We start from the raw sequence: 24,175 nt of genomic DNA on the forward strand, positions 1-24,175 counted from the left end.
ATGAACCTTAGAAACGTTTTTAATTATCCGGGATCTCGAATCAGCCGACGCTGATTTATCGAGGTTTCAATGTATACTTCTGTGCCTGTGTGGCATGGTTACACAGCAAAGAGAACCACGAAAGCAAGGAAGTTTTGTGCAGCTCAGCAGATCTTGCATACCTTTCGCAGTGCTCCGCTGACAGCTGAGTGCTGAACAGAAGGTGGGGTGTCAAGGGCCAAGTCGACCAAGGTGTCCAGAAGCATGGCCTGGTTTTCTTCGGGCAGCTTCTTCACCAAATCCTTGCTGACCTGCACATTGTGGAATGCAGAAGTCTCACTGCGTGCAGAAGCACTTAACAAACTAGTTGTTTTTTATATAAGAGTAGCAATCAGGGATACCTAATCATTTTAACCCCTCAGAACTCCATACTCCAAAAGATGCTAATAAACCCTTGTTTCTTGGCTTAGATCTCTTTGCGCCTAAGATGCATGCAAAAAAGGGCATGTAGATGCATCACCCGTCAAAAAAGAACATACTGGCTAGCTGCCGAATGCTAGAACCTGCTGTGAGTACTTGTAGGCACGCATGAATTTATAGGTGCTCCTGCTGTGGAGCACTTAAGAGTATGATCAGTCCTCAAAACGAAATATGTAAAAGAAAGGGGCTGGAACATGCATAGATTCAGGTGCTCACGGAACCTAAAAAAGCACTCCAAGGAACCAAAAGGTTCTGCAGGACCCATTCTAAGGAGCCATGCTGCAGGTCGTGTCTTCTGACTAAAATAAAGAACCCACAAGCGCAAAAAAAAAAACCTGCTCAAAGATGAGCAGGTGTTTAGCAATAGGCAAGATTCAATGCTTGAAGCACCACGGTGGCTACCGATGCAGCACCTTTTCCAGCACCTCCACTGCTCCCTCCACATCGACCAGCCGGGTTACCCGGGGGTGTTGTACTTGGCACAGCAGGCCCTCAGCAGTAGCGCCTGACTGAAGGGCAGCGGTGTCGCAAGTGCGCCGTCACGGTCTTCTGGACCAAGGGTTGTCGAGATCAACTTCACAGCTGCTTACAAGGCAGCCTGGAATTTATTTATTTATTTATTTATTTACTCAAATACCCCCAGGGCCCGAAGGCATTAAAAAGGGGAGTGGGAAGGACATACATTGGGTCCGATACAGTGCAGCAGAAAAGCAAAATAGAAGAAACGAAAACGCGGCGAAAAATGAACAAAACATAACACAAAATAAGGCAAGAGAAGGCAAAGGGGAAAAAACAGCAATTCGCAAAAAAAGAGATCATTTCCGGAAGACAGCAAAAAGACAACGAAAACGAACGCAAAACAAAACTGACTAAAACCTACAAATAAAGATTACATAGGGCAGTCTTAAAAGAACTTGGATTAGAAATATCGACAATGTGCCTGGGAATGTGGTTCCAACAGTCAGAAGTTTCAGGGACAAAAGAAGAAAAAGCATGTTTAGTATGGAATGACGGAACACCTACTTTGCGAAGATGATCAATGCGGCCTGAGACATATGTAGGGGTAGTTAGTAGCCAGCTCTTAAGGAAGGGTTTTGTAGTAATAGATCTTATGAAATAGGCATGAGCGCGAAATTTTTTTGCGGAGTGAAAGAGGTGGCAATGATAAAGTAGTTTTCATAGCAGTAACACTGGAGATATGGCGATAACTGGAAAGTATGAAACGTGACGCACGGTTTTGTACAGATTCGATTTCAGTAGCTAATGATGACAGGTCAGGGTCCCAGATAGATGCTGCATATTCCAATTTAGGCCCAACAAGTGTTTTATATAGGAGCAATTTTATTGAAGTAGAAGAAAGGGAGAAGTTTCTGCGCAGGTACCCCAACATGCGGTTAGCATTGTTAGCAATAAATTCCACGTGCAGATTCCAAGAAAGATTAGAAGATATGTGCACACCAAGGTACTTATACGACGACACAGTTTCAAGAGGGATATTATTAAGGTCGTAAGTGGCTATTCCAGTGTTACGTCGAGAAAGACGCAAATGTTTACACTTATTATTGTTAAGTTCCATGTGCCATAATTTGCACCATTCTGAAACTTGGTTGAAGGACAGAAGTGTCAGAGTCACTGTTAATTTCACAGTAAATAACGCAATCGTCGGCAAAAAGATATACGGAAGAAGCAATGTTGTTAGGCAAGTAATTAATATAAATGAGAAAAAGTAGGGGCCCTAGGACAGAACCCTGGGGAACGCCTGAGCCCACTGGAGAGTAACGGGAGTTGGATTTATTAGCAGTCGCATATTGAGAACGATTAGTTAGGAAAGACTGAAGCCACGAGACGATGTTAGGGTCGAGATTGAGATTATTTAATTTGAAAAGTAGTAATTGGTGAGAGACTTTGTCAAAGGCTTTGGAGAAATCGAAGAATACAGTCGCCGACTGATTTTTTGGATTCAAAGGGACCCGAAAAATGTTCTGAATAATCGAACAGTCCGAAAAATCCGTGAAGTACAAAAAATCACTTTAATGAGATGAAATCACCTTAAAAATGTCACTGATTTTACCTTGCGGAAAATTTCTCTTGCTGGCAACAATTTGCGCCAAGGTTGTGCTTTCACTGTACATGCTAGGCAGCAAGGTCACCGCATTTAGTTGGAATACTTCCCACGCTTCTTTGGCTGACCCGGCGGGACCATGCTGTCCACAACCCGAGTGTGCACCACACCGCTCATTAAAGGGACACTGAGGAGAACTCTATCATTTTTTTTTTGTTAGCAAAATCTGATACTTCGGCATTTCATGGCTTTGTTGCCGCTTGTCCGGGCGCGAAAGATGCATTTATTTCAAAAAAATTTGGATTCTAAGTTGAGAAAGTTTTTCCCGCCGCTCTGATTCAAACTCGAGAACTCTTATGACGACACGGAGAACTCTTATGACAACACAGAACGGAGTGACGTAATACGTGACGTAAACGCAGACTCCGTGATTTCTGACGGCTAGCGGTGCAGTGCGCAACCTTCCTTTGCCAGCCTCAGAGATTCGTGGCTTCCATGAAGTAAGGAAAATTCCTCCAAGGTGGCGCCTCTTGTCCTAGGAAGTCATCACGCTTGTACTTGCGAGATTGGCCTGTGGCGGCGACACCTGTATTTTGGTTCTTGCTATTTTCTACATTACAAGAGCTTTGTTTTCAGTAAGAATGGCATTTTTGTGATCAGGGGCTGCTATTCTATCGATACAAGCCAACTTCAATTTCTCCTCAGTGTCCCTTTAAACACACGCAAAGATAAGGCACTTTTCTTTCAAAGCTGCGGAACCGCCGGACGCAATCACAAAACGGCGAACAGATGTAACTTCGTGAAGACTGAGCGCCACTCGGTCAACGGGGTCAGAAAAACCCAATTGACGAAACGGCAAATGGCAAACGCATGAGTCCCGCCGCGGTGGCTCAGTGGTTAGGGCGCTCGGCTACTGATCTGGAGTACCCGGGTTGGAACCCGACCGCAGTGGCCGTGTTTCGATGGAGGCGAAACGCAAAGGCGCCCGTCTGCTGTGCGATCTCAGTGCACATTAAAGATCCCCAGGTGGTCGAAATTATTCCGGAGCCCTCCATTACGGCACCTCTTTCTTCCTTTCTTCTCTCAGTCCCTCCTTTATCCCTTCCCGCTAAGATGTGAGATAGCTCCGGCACAATTTCCTTCCCCTCAACAACCAATTTTCAACATATGGGACAAGCGATAACTGCCCGCGACGACGTCGGCGACAAAAGCAAGTTGGCGGCGATGACAATCCGGCTGCCACCTCGAAGTGTCAGAGATCGCAGGGACCTCTATTGGCAACAATGAGGTTGCAAATGTGTGTCAAGCCAAGCCAACCTCAGCATAAATCCACCTCAACCCAAGATGGCACCTTTTGCGCCGGCGAAAAAGCCGGTAAGATGGCCGATTTTGGCCCGCAGGCAACTGAAATTAGTCCGAAAAATCAAACCTTCGAACTTTTGAAGTCCGAAATATCCGTTGCAAATATGTATGCGCTTCTATGGGGCAACTGACGGTGCCTCATCGAAGTCCAAAATATCCTACAAGTCCGAATTATTGGAGTCCGAATTCCCTGTCGGCTACTGTATACAGTCAGCTATGGAACCCCGGTCAAGAATGAAATGGAGATCCTGTGTAAAGCATAGAAGTTGCATCTCGCATGAGAATAATTTACGAAACCCGTGTTGGCAATGACTGAAAAAAAGAATTTGACTTCACTTCACTTCACTTTATTCACCTTAAAGACCCCCTTCAGGGGGTATTACATAAGGGGTGGGTTAATATGTTGATCAACAAGTACAAGTCATTGCTTTGAAATAATTGCTTAGCGTATCTGAAAATGCAGACAGGTGTGTGATGGCAGCGATATCGGTGGGGAGGCCATTCCAGTCCACAACAGTTCGGAGAAAAAATGAACCTGAAAAAGTTGCAGTACGCGACACAGGGCGGGCGATCTGAAACGGATGGGCAGTGCGGTGAGATATGCGGTTCGGATGAGTAATGTAGGGTGGTTGATTTAGAGAACTATGGAAAAACTTGTGGAGCAAATAGAGGCTGGCAATGCGGCGGCGGTCTGCGAGGCTTTCAAGAGCGGAATTCTTCTTCAGAGCTGAAACGCTGGTGGTATATGAATATGCAGAGTGAATGAAACGAATGGCGCGGTTCTGAACTGATTCGAGTGCATTTGTTAGGTATGCATGGTGTGGGCTCCAGATGGGGCTGGCGTACTCAAGTTTGGGTCTGATGAGGGTTTTATAAGCGAGCAGCTTCACGTGTTGCGGCGCATGACGAAGATGACGTTTCATGAATCCTAGAGATCTGTTAGCAGATGATATGATTGTGGTAATGTGTGTTCGCCAAGAAAGATCGCTGCAGAGGGTGACACCAAGATACCTAAACGATTGGACGCTTTCTATAAACGAGTTAGCAACTGCATAGGAAAAAATAAGAGGGTTGTGTTGTCGATGAAAGGAAATGAGTTTGCATTTGTTAGCATTTAGCGTCATTAGCCAGAGGTCACACCATTTATGGACGCTGTTAAGGTCGTTTTGAAGGGCCATTTGATCAGAAATGTTAGTGACAGTGCGATAGATTACGCAGTCATCAGCGAAGATACGAATTTTACATGACACATGTGAAGCTAGATCATTAATATATATTAGAAACAAGAGTGGGCCGAGCACAGATCCCTGAGGGACGCCAGATTTAACAGGGAGAGCGCTTGAGCGGTGGTTGTTAATAGAAACGAACTGAGATTGGTTAGCTAGAAATTCTTTAATCCATTGCAGGATATTAGGGTGTAAATTTAAAAGGGCGAGTTTTAGTATTAGGCGCTGGTGAGGTACCTTGTCAAATGCCTTCGCAAAATCTAAAAATAACGCATCGGTCTGCAGGTTGCGGTCAAGGTTAGCATGCACGTCGTGAGTGAAGATTGCCAGTTGGGTTTCGCAGGAGAGCCCCCTACGAAACCCGTGTTGAGCCGGATCAAGGAAGCTGTTTGAATCTAGAAAGTTTATGATATGGGAATAGATGACATGTTCCATGATTTTGCAAGGCACGCTGGTTAAGGAGATGGGACGATAATTTAGCGGAGAATTCTTTTGACCTGATTTGTGGGCCGGGATGACCCTCCCCACCTTCCAGTCGTCCGGTAAAGTTCCTGTCGACAGCGATTGCAGAAACAGTAATGAGAGATAAATGGCAGAAATGTGTTTTGTGTTTTTCAGTACTTTTGAGTTCATTTCGTCCACTCCAGCGGCTGACGAAAGTTTAATTCTGTCGATAAGGTTTTCGATACCCTGCGCTGTGATTTCGATGGGAGACATTGCTGGCAGTGTTAGAGTAGGCGGAGTGGGCAATGGTGAGGCAGTTTCGTTTGTGAAAACAGATACAAACGCGCGATTAAATATTTCGGCACATTCAGTATCACTGGCATCCTCGCCTGCGGCATTCGTTAGAGCGATGATGCGAGTTGCTTGCGGATTTATTATTTCCCAAAACCTCCTGGGGTTATTCGTTAGGATTTTTGGTAGATCAGTTTGGAAAAATGCTTGTTTGGCGCAGCGAATTGCATTGTAATACGCGTCCTCGGCCTGATAGTACCTATCCCATGCATCTGCGTCTGGGCTCCGTTTCGCTGCACTATAAAGTCGTTTTTTTCTTCTTTCTAATCTCTTAAGGTTGTGTGAAAACCACGGTTTTTGGCGGTTTTCTCGAAAGCTGATAGAGGGAATAAATTTGTTTGTCAGTTCTTCGATCTTCTTTTTGAAAATCGACCAGTTATCATTGACAGACCGGTGATGAAATGTGGATTGAAAATAAGGCAGGAATGCTTCTAGCTCGTTGTTGATTTCTTCGTAATTGCCTTTGTCGTACATACGGATGGTTTTCTTGAACGTTTGGCGGGATGTGGGGGAGAACTTGAATATGGCATGAATAACCTTATGATCACTGATTTCACGCAGGTAAGTAACCGATGATAAGCTTTCAGGGTTGTTGGTCAGTATTAAGTCCAGAATATTTGAAGATCCGTGAGCGACGCGTGTCGGTTCGAGCACCATTTGCGTCAGGTTAAAGTTTAGGCATACATCTACGAATTCTCTTGCTTCAGGGTTACCGGCGGTTAGTGGTCCTACGTTTTGCCAATCGATGCCAGGGTAGTTAAAATCGCCTAAGAGAACAATTTGTGCACCAGGGTGTTTTTTAGTAATTTGGACTAGTGCATCGTTCAGGTTAAGCGCGAATCCTGGGTTGCTGTTGGGGGCCCTGTAGCAGACGCCAAGTAGAACTGTTTCCGGTGGAGCGCAACATTTTAACCACAATATTTCTAGATCTGAACTAATGTTAACATGAGAACAAGATATTTGGCTGTTAATGGCAATAAGAACACCTCCACCGCGTGTGCCTTGACGATCATTGCGGTAAACATTGAAATTTGGCAATTCACCCAGAATTTCATTATCTGTCACGTCGCTTGTCAGCCACGTTTCACTTAAGATTAATATGTTGCTGCCTGAAGATGACAGGAGATTAGACAGGGCTTCGCGCTTTGGAAGGAAACTGCGTATATTGGTGTAGATTATGGAAAAAGAAAGATTAACTCGACGGGTAGCCTGTGATTGCTTGCGCGCGATCCGACGGCGACATGATTCCTATGCGATTTCTTTCACGGTCTGTGTGTCTTGGTCAAACATATAACGTTTTGGTCCCATGTGCAGCGTTTTGTATCGAAGGGAAAAGGGTCCTGACTTGGTTCTGGCGAAAGCCACAAGGTGTTTTCGGGCATTTCGGACGGACCGAGAAAAATCTTCGCCGATACTGAAATCTGTATTTTTAAGCTTAGGGCCATTCGAAAGAATGACCCCTTTGGTTTTGAAAGCAGACAGCTTCACTATTATAGGTCTTTGGCGGTCAATGCTGTGACGGCCAAGGCGGTGTGCGCGCTCTATGTCTTTAGGGTCGATTACGAGGTTCAAGCTATCAAGGCAGTGCTGGATTATTATTTTTTCTGATTGGTCATATGATTCTTTCTCATTTGGGTCGGGAAGTCCATAGAATACTAGATTGTTTCTTCTTGAGCGGTTCTCAAGATCATCCAGACGTGTGTCTATCTCGGAAAGCTGGTGGGTCGTTCTAGCAGTGCTGGTTTGAAGTGTTTCGATTTCTGTTCGCAGGGTACTAATTACCTCAAATTGGGTTTCAAGATTCGCAATTCGTTCACTTAGGGCAGATATTGTTTTATCTGTTGTTACTAGTTGATTTTTCAGGCCTTGGACTTCAGAAATAAGTTTTCTCTGACCAGCGCTCAACTTTTGCAGTTCGGCCAAAACAGCATCAGTATTAGGTGGTCCCGGATTTGTTTCAACATCGCCCGATAGTAATAGTAAAGCACGAATCACATTGACACATTCAACAGCAAGGCAGAAGCAGCACTGTGGGCTCGGCAGCTGCACCAGACAATAATTACTAGATTTCTTAGCAAAAAGAGTATATGGAACACCGACCTGCATGACGAAGGTAAGCGGATTAGCGGTCCGTACAGTGGCACAGCCGCAAAGCCCACAGTGTGCCGAAAGTGGGTGTCGCTGTTTTATAGCTGACGCAAACGGTGCTGTCGGTGACGATGGGGCTGCCGACGCCGCTTGTTTGGTCCAGTTTTCGAGAGGTGGCGTTGCCAGGGGCTCCCAAGTGTCGGTGGCGACCGGGTGACGAGCACAAATTTCGCCTTCTTGGTGTGGCGTCCAGATGCCTGGTACGATGCCAGGTGGTCTGGCCGTCAAGACCGGCAGGAAAGCGAAGGCGATGATTTGAGCAAAGACCTGCATGACGAAGGTAAGCGGATTAGCGGTCCGTACAGTGGCACAGCCGCAAAGCCCACAGTGTGCCGAAAGTGGGTGTCGCTGTTTTATAGCTGACGCAAACGGTGCTGTCGGTGACGATGGGGCTGCCGACGCCGCTTGTTTGGTCCAGTTTTCGAGAGGTGGCGTTGCCAGGGGCTCCCAAGTGTCGGTGGCGACCGGGTGACGAGCACAAATTTCGCCTTCTTGGTGTGGCGTCCAGATGCCTGGTACGATGCCAGGTGGTCTGGCCGTCAAGACCGGCAGGAAAGCGAAGGCGATGATTTGAGCAAAGACCTGCATGACGAAGGTAAGCGGATTAGCGGTCCGTACAGTGGCACAGCCGCAAAGAAAATTGGCAAGGTGAGCGCAAATGACATGTTCCATGATCTTACAAGCGATGCTAAGAAGTGAAATGGGCCGATAATTATTACGAGAATGTTTGACACCAGCCTTGTGCACGGGAACCACCTTGCCCACCTTCCAGTCGCTAGGAATACAGCCAGACACAAGAGATTGTTGAAAGAGTTCAGCAAGAATAATAGCACTGTACACTTTGGTATTTTTCAAAATTTTCGAGTTTATGCTATCCACTCCGCATGATGATGACGTCTTCAGCTGATCAATTATTTTTTCGATGCCAACAGCATCCATTATAATGGGGTTCATAGACAAGAAGTCGTGGGGTGGGTAAAGAGGAATTGTGGTAATTAAATCGTTAGGAAAAGAAGCTGTAAACACATCATTAAGAACATCAGCACACATTTCACTGGGAATTACTTGATCGTCTTAAGTTTTAAGATTAATTGTAAATGGATCAGTTTTCTTAACCACGTTCCAAAATTGTTTGGGATTATTTAATAGCATCGACGGGAGAGTATGACTAAAAAATGACTATTTAGCTAGTTTTAGTCCTGACTTATATTCAGATGCAGCGGAGTGATAAGCATCCAACCACAGCACAGAATTGGACAGTTTGGCGGAACAAAACAGACGTTTCTTTTTGTTTGACAGCCTTTTCAGTGAAGAACTAAACCAGGGCAAACATTTGTTAGTTAATTAAAAAGGTTCCATTTATTTTGTTTGGATGCTCGTGAAAAGACGGTAAGTACACATCGATAAAACCAGCGAGTTCACGATTTATGGCCTTAAAGTTGGCATTTTTGTAGTCACGGATGTATTTAGAATCGTTATTTTGCTGTGGTGACACGACTTCAATGAAAAATGAAGCAAACAATGATCACTTAAGCCCGGCAAACAAGATGTTAGAGCAACAAGATCAGGCAACATGGTAAGAACAAGGTCTAACAAGTTCGACGATGAAGATGTAATGCGGGGAGGATTAGTAACAAGTTGGGAGAGATTAAAGTCGGCACATAAGCGCAAAACACCATCGCACTCCGTAGAAGAAGGGTCGGCATAAGAACGTACATTGGACCAAATAATAGTTGGAAATTTGAAGTCTCCAACCAAAAGAATAGGAACATTTGGAAAGCGAACGGTAATCGTGAAAACAGTGTCATGAAGTTCTTCAATGAAAGTGGCACTGTACGAGAGAGAGCGATAGCAAACGCGCAAAATCAATTTTTTCACGCGCGTGCGCAGTTCAACCCAAAGAAGTTCTAATCTGGTAACAACATGAACAGGAGAAGAAAAAAGTGTGTCAGCAACAGCTAACAAGACACCACCACCATTCCTGTCGCCCCTTTCATACCGATAAGTGGTAAAATGCTTGTGGCAATGGAATATTTCCGAGCCATCAACTTTAGCTGAAAGCCACATTTCAGTAAGGCAAACGATGTCGGCATCACATGCGTCGATAGTCGCACAAAGCTCATCACGTTTAGGCAGAACACTACTAATAATAGTACTATACAGAAATGACAATGAGCGATTGGACAGTGACGGGTGCCCACTACGCCTCACGCATCGTTAATCTGCGGGCGATTCGGATGAAAGGCATCCAACACCGTGAACTTCAGAAACGCTGTCGTTAAGCTGATCGTAACAGTAACACCTACCGTTCATGTAAAGCTTATTATAGCGCAGTTTGAATTTAGACTTTTGAGCGATACCAAATTCAACGAGTTTTTTCCACGCCTGCCGAGTCATGAGAGAATAATCTTCACCTACACTAATGTCATTATCTTTCAGTTTAGAACTTCAGAAGAAAATTTTTTGCCTTGTTTTAAAAGATGAGAACTTCGCAATAACTGGCCTGCTTTTATCTTCAGAAAAAGCTCCAAGTCTATGAGCCCGTTCAATCGATAGTTCCGACGGTGGCAAATTCAAGGCTGATGAAAGTACATTCACTAGTTTTTTTTCAGTCTCATCCCAGGACTCTAAATTGGCATCAGAAAGGCCATAAAACAGAAGATTATCACGGCACTGCCTATATTCAAGTTCCGCCTGATTAGCCCTCAGTTTCGAATTTTCACTAGCTAGGCTATCAGCAATACATCGTAATCGTTGGCACTCCTTCTGCAAAGATCCACTGGTAGCAGGTTTGCCTTCGACCACAGTTAGCCTACTATAAATATCAGATAAACGATTCTGAATTGCCTCCTGACTTCTCTTGATTTCATTGACAGTACTGATTAAGGCTCTTTGGCACCGAAAATCGGCCCAAAAATCAGATTTTCAATTTTTTAATTTTCGTGTTCCTTGAACCATTCCGCATCTGTATGCAAATTTTCATCATTATACCCCACGTAATTAAGAAGTTATAGCAATTTAAAAATGCAGTACCACACCCATTGCCCTTTAAATTGTGGACAAACGACACCCAATTTCGATTGCCCGGCGCATCGAAACTACGTGCTCTACCGCGGCTATTTTGGTCTTGTTCGAAAGCGCGGGCTTTTGGCTTAATTTTTCTTTCGAGCAGCAACCCTGTACACGCCCCCTTCGCCAAAAAAACGAAAGAGAAAATAAATAGCGGCGCGCTGCTATTGGCCGGTTTAGGCACGTGATCAAAATGGCGTCGTCTGGTTGGTTCCAGCAAGCTAGCCATGGAAAACGGACGCCCGGCGACACCATTTTGTCTTTCTGCCGACCACGCTAGTGCAATGCGAGAACCATGCCAGGAGGCGCGAAGAAGTACAGCTCTGTGCACAAGTTCGGGCGAAAGCGTGCAAAAGGAAAAAAAACATGTTAATGACGCGACATTGTTGCATACTGTGCAACAAGCAAGCGCCCGTGGTACGGGATTGCGTGACGGCCACGTTGTGGACGGCGACGCTTCTCCGTCTCAGCTAGACAACGGCGGTGTTCTTGGTGCCGATTGTAGTCGCATACGAATTGACACCGCGCCTGTCACTAACAGTGACATAACTCAAGCGAGTGCCCGTGAGCAGTCTACACTTGATCGACTGGAATCAACGCCGGCGACGGCACGAAAGACCGCGCTGTTCGCCGATGCAAGTGGTGCGTCCGCAGGATCAGACGCAGACGGAACAGCCTCCTATGCAATAATTGACCTCAGCGTTGCGAACGTCGTCTTGGATGCCGTGCGGTGCAAAACGTGTCGCGGATGTGTGCGGTTGATTACCAGCGATCAGAGCTATGGCCTCGCCGCGAAACTGATCGTGCTATGTGACAACTGTGGTGAGATTGCGGCCGAGTGGAACTTGCGGAGGGTTGACGATGAGAAAAAGTGCAATCCTTTCGAGCTCAATATTCTTGCTAGTCAAGCAATGCTGTCCACCGGTAACGCCCAGACAGCAATGAATTGTCGCGGCGTGGCATGCACAACAAGACGTTTCAACGGCACTTGAAAAACACACTGCAACCTGCTGCTACTCAAGCAGCCGCGGCAGCTATGGCACAGGTCGCGCAGGCAGTGGCGAAGGTATATGACGACTTGTGTTTTGGACACAGGGGGAACATTGCCATGTGTTATGACGGCACATGGATGACGCGCGGGCACTCGTCACATATAGGCGTCGGTGCCGTAGTGGAACTCTTCACTGGTTATGTGCTCGATTATGTGCTGCTGTCAAACTTTTGTCTGGGCTGCGAAACTGGCCCAAAGCTGAACACTGGCGGCTATGAACTCTGGAGATCGCACCACGAGTGCCAAAAGAACACCAACTGCAAGGCTGGCCAAATGGAGGTAGAGGCAGGCAAAATTCTATTTGAGAGGTCTCTACAGCGCCACAACATGCGCTACACAACGATGTTATGCGATGGGGACAGTCGCACGTTTAATGTCCTTCAATATGCTAAAATCTATGGCTACATTGAAGTAGTCAAGGAGGATTGCATAAACCATGTGCACAAGCGTATGGGAGCAGCTTTGCGCAACCTCTTGCAGAGGCACAAGGGTGCAGGAAAACAAAGTCTTGGTGGCAGAGGAAGGCTCACAGCTGATCTAGTTGACAAGCTAGCTATATATTATGGCCAAGCGCTAAGGTCAAATGTAGGTAATGTGGATGCCATGAGCGCCGTGATGGCAACATATTACCACATCACGTCTACTGATGACTGCCCCAATCACACTTTGTGTCCCACTGGTGAGCAGTCTTGGTGCCGCCACAATGCTGCAAAAGCAAAAGAGGAGCCCGAACCGAAGCATAAGTACAGTCTGCCAAGCGATGTGGCTGAAGCTCTTTTGCCCGTGTACAGTCGCGTATCAGAGAAGAGCCTGCTGCAGAGGTGCATTCGGGGCAAGACCCAGAATTCAAACGAGAGCTTCCACTCGATCATCTGGACCTTGATCCACAAAGAGCGGCATTCGTCACTGTTTGCTGTGGAAGCAGCCACAGCAGAAGCTGTGCTGCGCTTCAATGCCGGCTGCAAGCATACAGCAACAGCAATTCTGCAAGAATGCAACGGGAACATGCCAGCAACTGTCTCCAGGAGAGCTAAAGGAAAGGACTTGCGCCGTAACGCACGTTCTGCGAAGAAGCGGGCAGCTTCGCTTAGCTTTGCTAAAGCGGAAAAAAAGAAGCACCGCGACAGCATGCACCCTGACTATGCTCCTGGTGCATTTTGAAAGCATGCAAAGGTCCTTGGGGTTTTCTTTCCTGATTAAATATGCTGTGAGGCTTGAGTGCTTCTCACAATCCCCAAATTTTGGTGGTGTTGCATTTTTGAAAGATTAATATCTCCGGTCCTGTTCTTGCTATTGCTATAATTTTTTTTTGCTAGAAAGAGAACCTAGTGAGTCACATGACACCAAGGTAAATCCAATGACCACAACAACAAATTTATTGAGAAGGTTATCTGTCTAGGATACCCAAATGGACCTTTCCTTTCAAAAGTTTCCTATTGCATAACTTAGGCTGAAATTGGCATAAGCCATTAATTTTTGCTTTAGTTCACTTTCCACTAGTTTCTGATCATGTTGACATATCAATCATTGGCATAATTTACATGTAGATACTGTGAGATGTTTTTTCTCGTTTTCTCAAAACTGAAATTTTTAGGGTTCTGCAATTTTGGAGGAGCGATATCTCTTAAACTATTTGTGCTATAGCTCTCATTCTTGTTCTGTTAGAAAGAAAAACGCTTGGACAGTGCTTTAGGACTAAAATATGTTCAGTTATTACAAGGCAACATTTACAAAATTAATTATCAATCTTGGGTGCCAACCTGGGCTTTTTGTCACTAAGGTTTGACTAGGTGTAACTTTGGCTGAAATTCTTCTAGCACAATAATTCTTGTCTTGTTGCACTCTATGATCCTTCTAGATCACTCTGGCAGGTCTATTCTCATCATGCCATAGGGTGTTTAGTAATTAGCCCATCTCAAAATGAGCAACATGAATTAGGTGGAATTTTGAAAACTATTTCATCTACAAGAAAACTAATCAGATATTTGAAATCAGCATGCAAAACTACACAAATGGTGCAAGCTTCAACCAGATCCACCTATAAATAAGGAAAAAAAAGTTCTAAGAGGGGTGTCCCCCCTTAAGTAGACTTGGTCTTTCTCCATTTTGGCGGTTCGAATATTCATATCCTGTAGCAACCCAGACATATCACTTAGCTGCCTCTGCTGTGCATCGTCGTCATCTCCTGCATCGTGGGAACCGGTATTGCATCGCGGTCCTGGGTTTTCTTCCACATCACCGGACAGCAGAAGCAGCTCTTTAACAACAACGCACTCACATAGCAAAGACAAAAGTATTCCCGGGTGTGGGAGCAGCAACAAGCAGGCATTGTCCGATATACTTGCGTAAAGACAAGAGTCATGACTGACCTGGGCAAAGAAACGGACGAAATTGAAGAGCCGCATCACGTAGCCGCACCACTGAACAGTTCCGGGACACGCCAGCAGTTCTTATCGACGACGAGTGTTGATGACATAGTTGATCCGGATGTCTTGATCCACGAGGAAGCGGTCCAGCAGGGTTGCCAGTGGTGGTCAAAGTCTTCACCGTGAAAGCTGACGAAACTTGTTGGCGAGTCGTTGCATTCCCATGCTTCCAAAGTGTACAAGGCGCCAAGCTGGAGACATGAAGTAACCTGGGCAAAGAAACGGACGAAATTGAAGAGCCGCATCACGTAGCTGCTCCCACGCCCACTGAGGGTGGCAGGGTGGCAGTCAGTCATGCACCTATGAAGCAAACAGTGAAAGGAGGCAGGTGCTTCTGGCAAGAAGAATGTGATGCACCCTACCCCAAAGCAGGGTCACTGTCACTTGTGACGTAGCAGTGCCATACTCTACTTGAACACAGGGACCCCGTGATCAGTACCTTGCGCACTTCAATTCAATTTTATTTACCTTGGAACATACACATTTACAAAAGTGGGCAACAAAAGCATCTGGACCCTTAGCCAGTTGCTAGTCTGGGCCCATGCAATAAGTGCACAAAATAGCATACCTGGGCACTAGTAACAAATAATTGTAAACCTTACTTGTTAGATCAGCAAGCCTGTTCCCATTTATATAATCACTCTCCTTTTTGAGTCTTCAGGCAGTAAGCGCTCATAAAGAAAAAAATATGTTTGTTCATATGCTCCTTAAGCATAGCATGTTGCAGTCCACTCTCCAATGTTATGGAAATGCAAGGAAGATGATGAAGACCATGCAGCCAAACCACATTTCATCACCATCGCTGGTCGCCTCCGCACGAGACTCAAGCTTAGGCTGCTGGCATTCGTCGGTGGCTCCTGCCTACACTGGCTTAACTGCTTTGTGCACTAGTCCCTTCTCCCCCGTCAATAAGTCCCCTCTTCAGAAGTTACATCACGTCAAAAAAAAGTCCATTTAGCGGGAGTAGCCATCTTGACAACAAACAATACAGATGTACACAAACACACAGAGTTGCTCAATGACAATCTCACTGTGTCAGTACCATACATATGCTACACCCACTTCAAGCATGCTCAAAACAAACCAAAGTATCCACTAATGATCTTCTTATACTGAACATTAAACTCTTTTTCCACCAGGTTAATAAACTGCCATGTAAAGGTAGACAATGCTGCTTTCTGAATAGTTCCTGAACTGCATTTGCCATTAAACTCAATTCACGCACCACATTTTCAAGTATTTGATGCTTCAAAACATTTCAAAATTAAAAATATCTCTGTTCATCCCACATTGTAGCCAAATGCTGCGGCATTTAAAGCATCTCGCAGCTGTCACGTCTATTAAAAGAGTATAGACAACGCATTTTGGTGGCATATTGTCTTCTTCGCAGTGATGTGTAGGACATTACTATAGATGGCTCACCACGTGGTATTTCCGTTCCGCAGCTAAATAATTTATAATATAATTTTCCTCCCATGCTCTTTTGGTTTGAGTTTCGGCAGCTCTGTGATGTCAGTTTCGCATGCGTAAGGCATAAAAAAATGTAAGATAACTGCTGCTGCTTCATGCGTTGTCTTCCCAGCTCTTGAGGTAGACCAACTTTAACGTAGCGAATTAAAATGATGAAGCAGTGAATACTTCGCATTTTTTGTGATGCCTTGTGTGAACTGAAACTGCAAGTTGGCATCATTCGGCCACTGAAAGTGAAACTAAAACAGCATGAGAGAGAAATGAGATTTTAAATTATTCAGCAGTTGTAGGTGAATGTCATGTGGTACTCCACGTATACTAATGCCTGGCGCATCATTAGAAAGAAGAAAACACACATCCAAAAATTAGCTGTCTATACAGCTTTAATTAACTAAATTAACCAACACAAGGAGGCAAGTCATTTGTTCTGACCACCAAAATGAACCAAAGGCAAGCTGCACCCACATCTTGTAAGCTGCAACCAATGCCACTGTCAGTGGTGGTGCGAATGGCGAAAGCTTTTACAGCGAGCTTTGTAGCAGAAAAAAATGTCAATACAAAGCAGCTTCCCAGTGTTTTGCAACAACCTAAAGCTGAGAAATAAAATAAAAATGCTAAATTATACCCTTAAATGTGAAGGTATCTATTCACCACAAGCACAGATACCCGAGTGCCTCACTTCTGCTGAAGTATACTGTGTAATGTCAGCACCAGCTAAGGAATCTCCAGGTAGTCAAAATTTATCCGGAGTCCTACACTAGAGTGCTTTTCAGTGCTCGGGTGGAGCTTCAGGACATTACCTACTCTCACCAGGCCAGAAATACGCAAAACAGGCAGCTCAGGCACACAGATAAAAATTGACAAAAAAATCTGATACCGAAATGACTTTGCCTGCACATTCTAAATGTTCAAACACTGCGACACTTCCAAGTGGCATTTACTGCACCTTGCTGCATACAATTGATTTGTACAGTTAAACTGCAAAAGGAGGCATGCCATTTGCTTTTACTGGCGATATGAATGGAAGGCAACTCACACCTATGTCTTGTAAACTACTATCTGAACCCTTATCTCAACGCAACCAATGAAAACTACTTTTGAGACAAGGAAGTACCGCAATGAGCAACTCAACCAATCTCAAAAGAAAGCTGTCAAAGCAAAGCTCTCTTACTTTCCATTCTGAAACACTTTGCTACACAAAAGACATTACATCAGCCTTAACACACGTGGCACAACCAAAAGCCCTCGAAGCAAAATAGGTAAAAAAAAAACAACACTGCAGTGATGGCCTTGACCATCTGCTTAGTACGGAGGAGGTGCAGGGTTCGATACCCAGTGCCACTACCCATCAGTTTTCTAGCAGATACAACTTTCTCCTTGGCCTGGTGCTCAGCTTTCTCTGGGGTGAAATCTTAGGGAAAAAAAACCTAGTCTTTGACTCCCACATCGTGCAGACCAAAAACATGACAGCCACTGTGCACCTTTGTCGCAGTGGCTTTCTGCCACCGAAATCAAAGCCCCCCGTCGTCATCATCAACAGTCCGCACAACTTGGAGTCAACGTGCGTCACCAGTTGGAGTATGCCATTCTGCATCGCCACAGGAACCTGAGGGTGGTTCAAGAGCACCAGGAGTGTGTTCTGCTTCTTCAGGCTATGACTCCACGTGACGATCAGCTCCAGCAGCTCCCTGCATGCAGGCACGACACAGAGCAAGGCTTTTCGGACACTTCATCAACAGCTACTGTTCATAAATGATGGCCAATTTTTCAAGCAGCTCCAGTCGGGGAATGCGGAACACTGTGCTGTCCTGGCACTAATCAACGCCTTGCACGTTTGACATATATACTTGTGTAAGGGCTGTGTTAGTGCAAGGGCCGCAACCACGGCTTGGCAGCCAATAATTTAGAAAGAAATAAAGTCAGCCAAAAGAATTTCACTTCACGCATGTGTCATTTAAACACATGGTGCATTCCACCCGGAGCCAACAGATGGTGAAACCTGCCTACGACACTCTGTACAGCCAGTGCGATCATGCTGATGACGTGTTGTTTCGTCAGACTGCCCCACTTTCTACTTGTGAGCAGGGTGTTACACCAAAAAAGGCAGAACGTTATTATTATTATCTCTAGCTGTACAAAAGTCAGAACAGGGTGCACCCATGCTAGTGCCGTACTTCCCTGCAATGACATACTGCCCGCCTGGCTCAGACGCTAGCGGTTGGGCATGCTTCGCATAGAAGTCGCAGCAAAGATGCTTTGAAACTAGTCGCGTTTATCATAAAAGGCATAACCATGCTACCAGTTAAGCACAACACAATAATCTGACATTAAAATGAAGGTACCACTGACGTTTTTCATGCCTTTGCTAGTAAAGCGATCAGAAAAGCAACCCAGGTAAGGCCAGCTCGCACCAATGGCTCCAGATCGCACAAGCTAAGCATTGTATCGAACCTTTGGCCAAACCATCATTACTCTCAGTAAGGTACTATGCCCCAACAGTTGTAGGCACATACCTCTGCCAAGGAAGGGAAGGGAACTTTGGCCAAAAAAGTGCCCTACCAGCTTCTTATTTTAGGTGGCTCGTGCTGGCTATCAAGCAATATAGCATGTCACTGTGCACTGTACCATCCATACCTTTAATTAATGCATTATGTACTTAAAAGATTCACCACAGAAGTGCTAATACATCATAAAAAAACGTGCCACCCCATGAACAGGGCACGGGTTCCATGTAACGGCTGCACACCGTCAGAATCGCAAAGATAAAGAGCAGTCCTTACACGAATGCCCACGGTACTTTTTACCTTTTAAGTTTCTTTTCATTCTGGCACCTTCTTTGCATTTCAGTTTGATCATACTTCACCACAATGCACCTGCGGGGACCCTAAAGACTAGCATTGTAATAAGCTACTGTATAATAAACTTGTGTAAGGGCCGCACTTTTTATTTAAATTTGGGAGTGAATTTTGTAGATGCGGCTCATACACGAATGAAAAAAAAAGTATAGCCACATTTTTTTCTCAATTATATAGTTCAACACTGAAGGTGTGGTCCATACATGGGTGCAGCCCTTACATGAGATTATAAGGTATATATTTGTGGATCATCATTCTAAGAAATTTGTCACTCTGCATAGGAACAATCGTCCACAGGCCAGAAAAAATAATTCACATCAAAGGCAAGTGCCAAATTAGGAAAAAACAACAAATGCTACTTCAAAAAATGAGCTGGTTAAACCGTCCCTTCCAATAAAAAAATTTCCCCAACTTCATCAATTTAACTCAACTTGGGATAGGCATGATGCTTACGTAGCATTGCTCCTCATAAAAATAAAATGAACAGAACACATTGTGAAGGCAATGTCCCTTTACTAGCTGCAATTTAATGTAACCAAATTCTACCAAATTCTTGTCGGGTAATGGAGCAAGCAACCAACTACTTGCTTGGGGTGGCGAGCACCACCCCTGACCTCCCCTTGCTGTCATCATTGAAACTGAAACACCAGCATTCGGGTTAGCAAGCACGTACTTCGTGTCAGCGGCCACTTCTGCAGCATGCTGGTCAATCTCCTTGAAAAGAAGATGGGGCCTGCTGCACCCCTTGTGAGACGAGTTCAATGCCGCCTGTGCCAGGCTGACAGCTAGCTCTCGGATCCCTTGTACTGGCGACAGTAGTGACAGCACGATGGCACTGCACATGCGGACAAAAAAACAGAGTTGTAACTCTCGCTAGTGGTGCTCATAGTCTACTATGCTCGGCTGCCATTCTGTGCTAGATAAGGTCACATGGTGTGGGAACGCAGGATGGCATCAAACATTTTTAGCTTCAAAAATCGAAAAAAGAGTAAATAAATAAAGAAGAAGCAATAGTGACCTACACACGCAGAGAATAAGCCTCTGCATTCTGTGTTCTCCATACCTATCCACAATTCTTGATTATATTTTATTTCAGCAGAGTTGACTACCAATGTCTTCCTTTTTTGCAGAATATTTCTGCCAGACTTCTTGTGCACCATACAATGCACTGCTTCTGACACCCTCATTATGTAACTTCTTGCAAAAATACCGATCAATGACTTTCGCTGTTTGGCCCTGCGCATCACGGGAGTTAAAAGGTGTGCACTGCAACCAGCCACCACTTTTTCATTTCTCTGTAAACATTTTACTGTGCACAACATTCTTTTTTCAGTCACAAACCACCTAGATTACAAGAAGCTCCTCCAACCACCGAGTGTATCCCTTAAGCACTCCCATGATTCCCGTCCCTTTTCACAATTCAAACATGCTTCCTTTATTTTCTTTGCTGTACAGGCCACCATACCCACCAAGATTCTGTTCAACCAAGATCCGCTTGATGTCCTCGGCTGTCTGCAGCAGCTGGGCCGAAACAGCGAAAGCCAGAGACTGAAGCTTCTCCTTTGGAAGGGAGAGTGATGCCCCCTGGTGACCGCTGCTGGCTACGGCACAACAGCTGGCATCCAGGTGCAACAGCCACAGGCCACCCAGGAAGTGCACCTGGTGTTTCAGGCTCGGACAGTGCACCTGGGGAAAGCAGGAAATTGAAACAGAACAACGGTCTTAGCCAGAAATGGCAGAGGAGTCCTAATATGTTCTCAGTTCAAGCAAACGGAAGTCAAATAATAATGACAAACTAAATGACTCAGTTCAGCATTTAGAGATATAGTATATCTGCTTTCAACTCAGAACAATCACGAATGCCAGCATGGCCTTTAAGCAACATACCTGTTTCTTTGTTCAATTATTCATTTAAAGTAAACATTTACATATGTATTTTTTATCTGTTTATTTATTTACCCTCAGGGACGTAGGGCATTACAGAGGAAAATGGAATACATCATAAGTACTCCACTTCCCTTATCAGAAGTCTGTTGGTGTAAACCTGTCAGTGCAAGCCTGTGTCAAAGGATGGTGCTTTTCCTTTTTCCTTTCTTGGAGAAAACTTTCTAAGTGCAAAAAATAGGGGCACTGCAATTGCATGCAGAACCTACACACCATGAGTGGTGAACCCAGTTGTGCTTACGGCACAAAATGCCCTACCCCCCATTTGCAAAAAAAAAAAAATATAGGGGAGAAAGGCAAAGGCACCAGAATGACCTAATTACATCATATTACAAGGAGCATTGCCAACACTGAAACAGCAAAATTCTCGGTTCAATGAACTACAGTTAACTCCTCTTGAAACAAACTCAGTTGGGATGAATTCTCAGATGAGGTGAACAATGTGTGATCAATTGGTTGGTTTCCCATAGGATCCAATGCAAAAGAAATCCGCATAAGACGAACTATTGTGCATATCCTTCAGTTAAATAAAAAATAGTTTCACAGCAACTGCGACCCACAGCGATTCTGGTTTGGTTTACGGGGGTTTAACGTCCCAAAGTGACTCAGGCTATGAGAGACGCCGTAGTGAAGGGCTGCGGAAATTTCGACCACCTGGGGTTCTTTAACACGCACTGACATCGCACAGCACACGGGCCTCTAGAATTTCGCCTCCATCGAAATTCGACGCCGAGGCCGGGATTGAACCCGCGTCTCTCGGGCCAGCAGCCGAGCGCCATAACCACTCAGCCACCGCGGCGGACACACAGCGATTCTGCACAACAGTACTTACAGAATGTCCGCGCAAAACCTCCTAGGAGTGAAAAAAAAAAAAATCTTTCCACGCCAAAAAGCGCAACTCTACAAAGTAGCTTCTGCGCAGTACCTTCACTCCTGGCTGAGCACGGCGCAGGGATCTGATACGGCCAGAGCTCGGCATCGCACAAGCCACATGACACAAGCTGCCCTCCTGCTGACTAAAAGGCGTGTAGGTACGAAGTGGAGCTGCTCATTGATTCAGGGCTGAAACAGTTGAGAGGTGAATTTTTCAACTGATACGGAGCCGCAACACACATTATCAAGGTGCTGAGGCGGCCAAATACTATCGGCATCACCGGGGCATTGCCTGAGCCAGACGGAAAGGCATGTGGTGCAGCTGCTCATAAAATTAGCTGTACAACTAGGGAAGGATTGAGATGTCAGACACATGTGCATGCCTAATCATGCAGTTGTGCTTTTGATTGCTCAGAGGTAGGGGGAAAGCAAAAACAAAAAAGGACAAGATATCAGTCGCTGCGGAAGAGAGAGGAAGAGATGCCGCAAAAATAAAACTAGACTGGTGCCGTTTTCAAGTACAATTATCAGAGCTTATTTCATGCCCTCACTCATCTGCTCACTTGATCCCACAATAAATGTTGCATGTGTAACGGGGGCTTAGGTTAATGCTAGGGCGGCGGCGACCGAGTCTCTCATCTGTTCATGTCAGCAGGCGCTTGGTCTGACCGATGGCAGTGCGGCTACCTCTTGTTGTTGTTGTTGTTGTTAGCCTATCAAAAGATGGCACATACCCACACTGGGGGATCGGCCAAGAATCTGCTTCTTTTCCTCAGTAAATATAGGATGATGCCCTTCTTCTTCTTCACAATGGCCCCGGGGAGAAAAGGTGCCATCCTGGCGACTCAGGGTGGCGACAACACAACCGGGTCATAGTATGGCTTCAGTCGTTGGACATGCCCAGTCTCGCAACCACGTCGGCGAAGATCGGAAGACGGTGTGAGGGGCTCAATAAGGTAGTTCACGGAGGATGTGCGCTCCAAGACGTGGTAGGGGCCATGGTATTGTGAAAGAAGTTTCTTTGATAGGCCGGGATCAGTGGAAGGAATCCACAGCCAGACAAGTGAACCAGGTGGGAAATCCGGATCAAGCTGACCGTCGTCATGGCGGTGTTTCTGGCACCCCCGAGTATCTGCCGTGAGCGACCGTGCAATCTGGCGGCAGTCTTCGGCGTGCTGGGCAGCTTCAGAAATAGTGGTACACTCAGTTGAGGCAGGGCAGTATGGAAGAACTGTGTCGACGCGAGCGGATGGATGTCGGCCGTAGAGCAGAAAAAATAGGGAGAAACCGGTGATGGACTGAGTAGCAGTGTTGTAGGCGTACGTAATATAGGGTAGAACGAGGTCCCAGTTCGTGTGGTTGGCAGCAACGTACATCACCAGCATGTCGCTCAGAGTGCGATTAAATCGTTCAGTTAGACATTTGTTTGCGGATGGTAGGCTGTACAAGTCCGATGACTGATATTGCACTCGGTGAGTAGAGCTTTAACGACATCAGACAAGAATACGCGTCCTCTGTCACTGAGGAGTTCACGAGGAGCACCGTGGCGAAGTATAAAGCGCTGCAAAATGAAGGACGCCACTTCACGAGCTGTAGCAGCTGGGAGCGCGGCGGTTTCTGCATACCGGATCAGGTGGTCAATGGCAACAATGACCCAGCGGTTGCCAGCAGCGGTGTATGGCAGAGGGCCGTATATATCGATGCCAACACGGTCGAAGGGGCGAGGAGGACACTGCAGTGGCTGCAACTGTCCAGCAGAGTGATGAGGCAGTTGCTTACAGCGTAAGGCCATAGAGATAAGGTCAAAACTTTCCAAGGGCCCAGACAATGGCCAAGCTCTTTTTTTCCGTCACGGAGTAGATGGATTCAGATTTCGTGAGGGTGCGGCTGGCATAAGCAACCACATATTCCTCAAATCCAGACTTGCGTTGGGCGAGCACAGCCCCGAGGCCAATGCCACTGGCATCCGTGTGTACTTCACTTGGGGCTTGCAGGTCGAAGTGACGCAAGATAGGTGGTGCCGTGAGGAGACTGCGCAAGGTGTTTTAGGCATCGTCGCAGGCAGGCGACCAACTCGAACAATCCACATTGCTCCCGAGAAGCTCAGTTAAAGGGGCAGCAATGGCCGCAAAGTTGCGAATAAAACGTTGAAAATAGGAACAGAGGCCTAGGAAGCTGCGCAGTTCCTTAATGCAAGTAGGTTTTGGAAACGCAGTCACAGCACGAAGTTTGGCGGTGTCGGGGCGGCCGCCCTCTTTTGACACAACGTGGCCTAAAATTGTCAGCTCAGGAGCAGCAAATCAACACTTTCTTAAGTTCAGTTGAAGGCCAGCGTCCGTAAGGAATGTTAAGACGTGCTTCAGCCGGGATTGATGAGTGGCAAAGTCGGGCGAAAATATCGTGATGTCATCGAGATAACACAGGCACAACTTCCA

The 24,175-nt window shown here is 45.8% G+C and overlaps 2 protein-coding genes across 13 annotated transcripts in view; one reads left to right on the top strand and one right to left on the bottom strand.

Annotated features, from left to right (window-relative positions):
* The window catches only part of LOC144110769 (HEAT repeat-containing protein 1-like), a 62,131-nt gene that overhangs the window by 25,631 nt on the left and 12,325 nt on the right, over window positions 1-24,175 (bottom strand). For 3 of the 12 annotated variants that reach the window (XR_013309923.1, XR_013309922.1, XM_077643879.1), the window contains exons 1-5: window positions 20,393-20,532; window positions 19,597-19,758; window positions 14,542-17,756; window positions 8,005-8,634; window positions 162-290 (exon numbers count right to left, since the gene is read on the bottom strand). Coding sequence is in view for 9 of the 12 variants with exons in the window: in XM_077643879.1 (XP_077500005.1) it covers window positions 162-290; window positions 8,005-8,634; window positions 14,542-14,577 (795 nt within the window). In the remaining 3 variants the exon portion in view is untranslated. Of the gene's footprint in view, window positions 1-161; window positions 291-872; window positions 7,114-8,004; window positions 8,635-14,541; window positions 17,757-19,596; window positions 19,759-20,392; window positions 20,610-24,175 lie in introns of those variants that run through there. The other 9 variants (XR_013309925.1, XM_077643897.1, XM_077643886.1 and 6 more) reach the window with 7 other exon arrangements.
* Window positions 8,996-14,535, top strand: LOC144114016 (uncharacterized). The gene is made up of 2 exons (XM_077647452.1): window positions 8,996-9,023; window positions 12,057-14,535. Exons 1-2 carry the CDS (start codon window positions 8,996-8,998, stop codon window positions 13,331-13,333), a joined length of 1,305 nt encoding a protein of 434 aa, XP_077503578.1. The 3' UTR covers window positions 13,334-14,535.

This window comes from Amblyomma americanum, chromosome 1, assembly GCF_052857255.1.
Source record: "Amblyomma americanum isolate KBUSLIRL-KWMA chromosome 1, ASM5285725v1, whole genome shotgun sequence".
NCBI lineage: Eukaryota > Metazoa > Arthropoda > Arachnida > Ixodida > Ixodidae > Amblyomma > Amblyomma americanum.

What these genes read in the sequence shown, in the direction of transcription:
- LOC144114016 (XM_077647452.1), top strand. Translation starts at nt 8,996, where the DNA reads ATGGGGTTCATAGACAAGAAGTCGTGGG. An exon ending in CATAGACAAGAAGTCGTGGG is followed by an intron (nt 9,024 to 12,056) that starts GTGGGTAAAGAG and finishes GGTAACGCCCAG; the next exon opens with ACAGCAATGAATTGTCGCGG.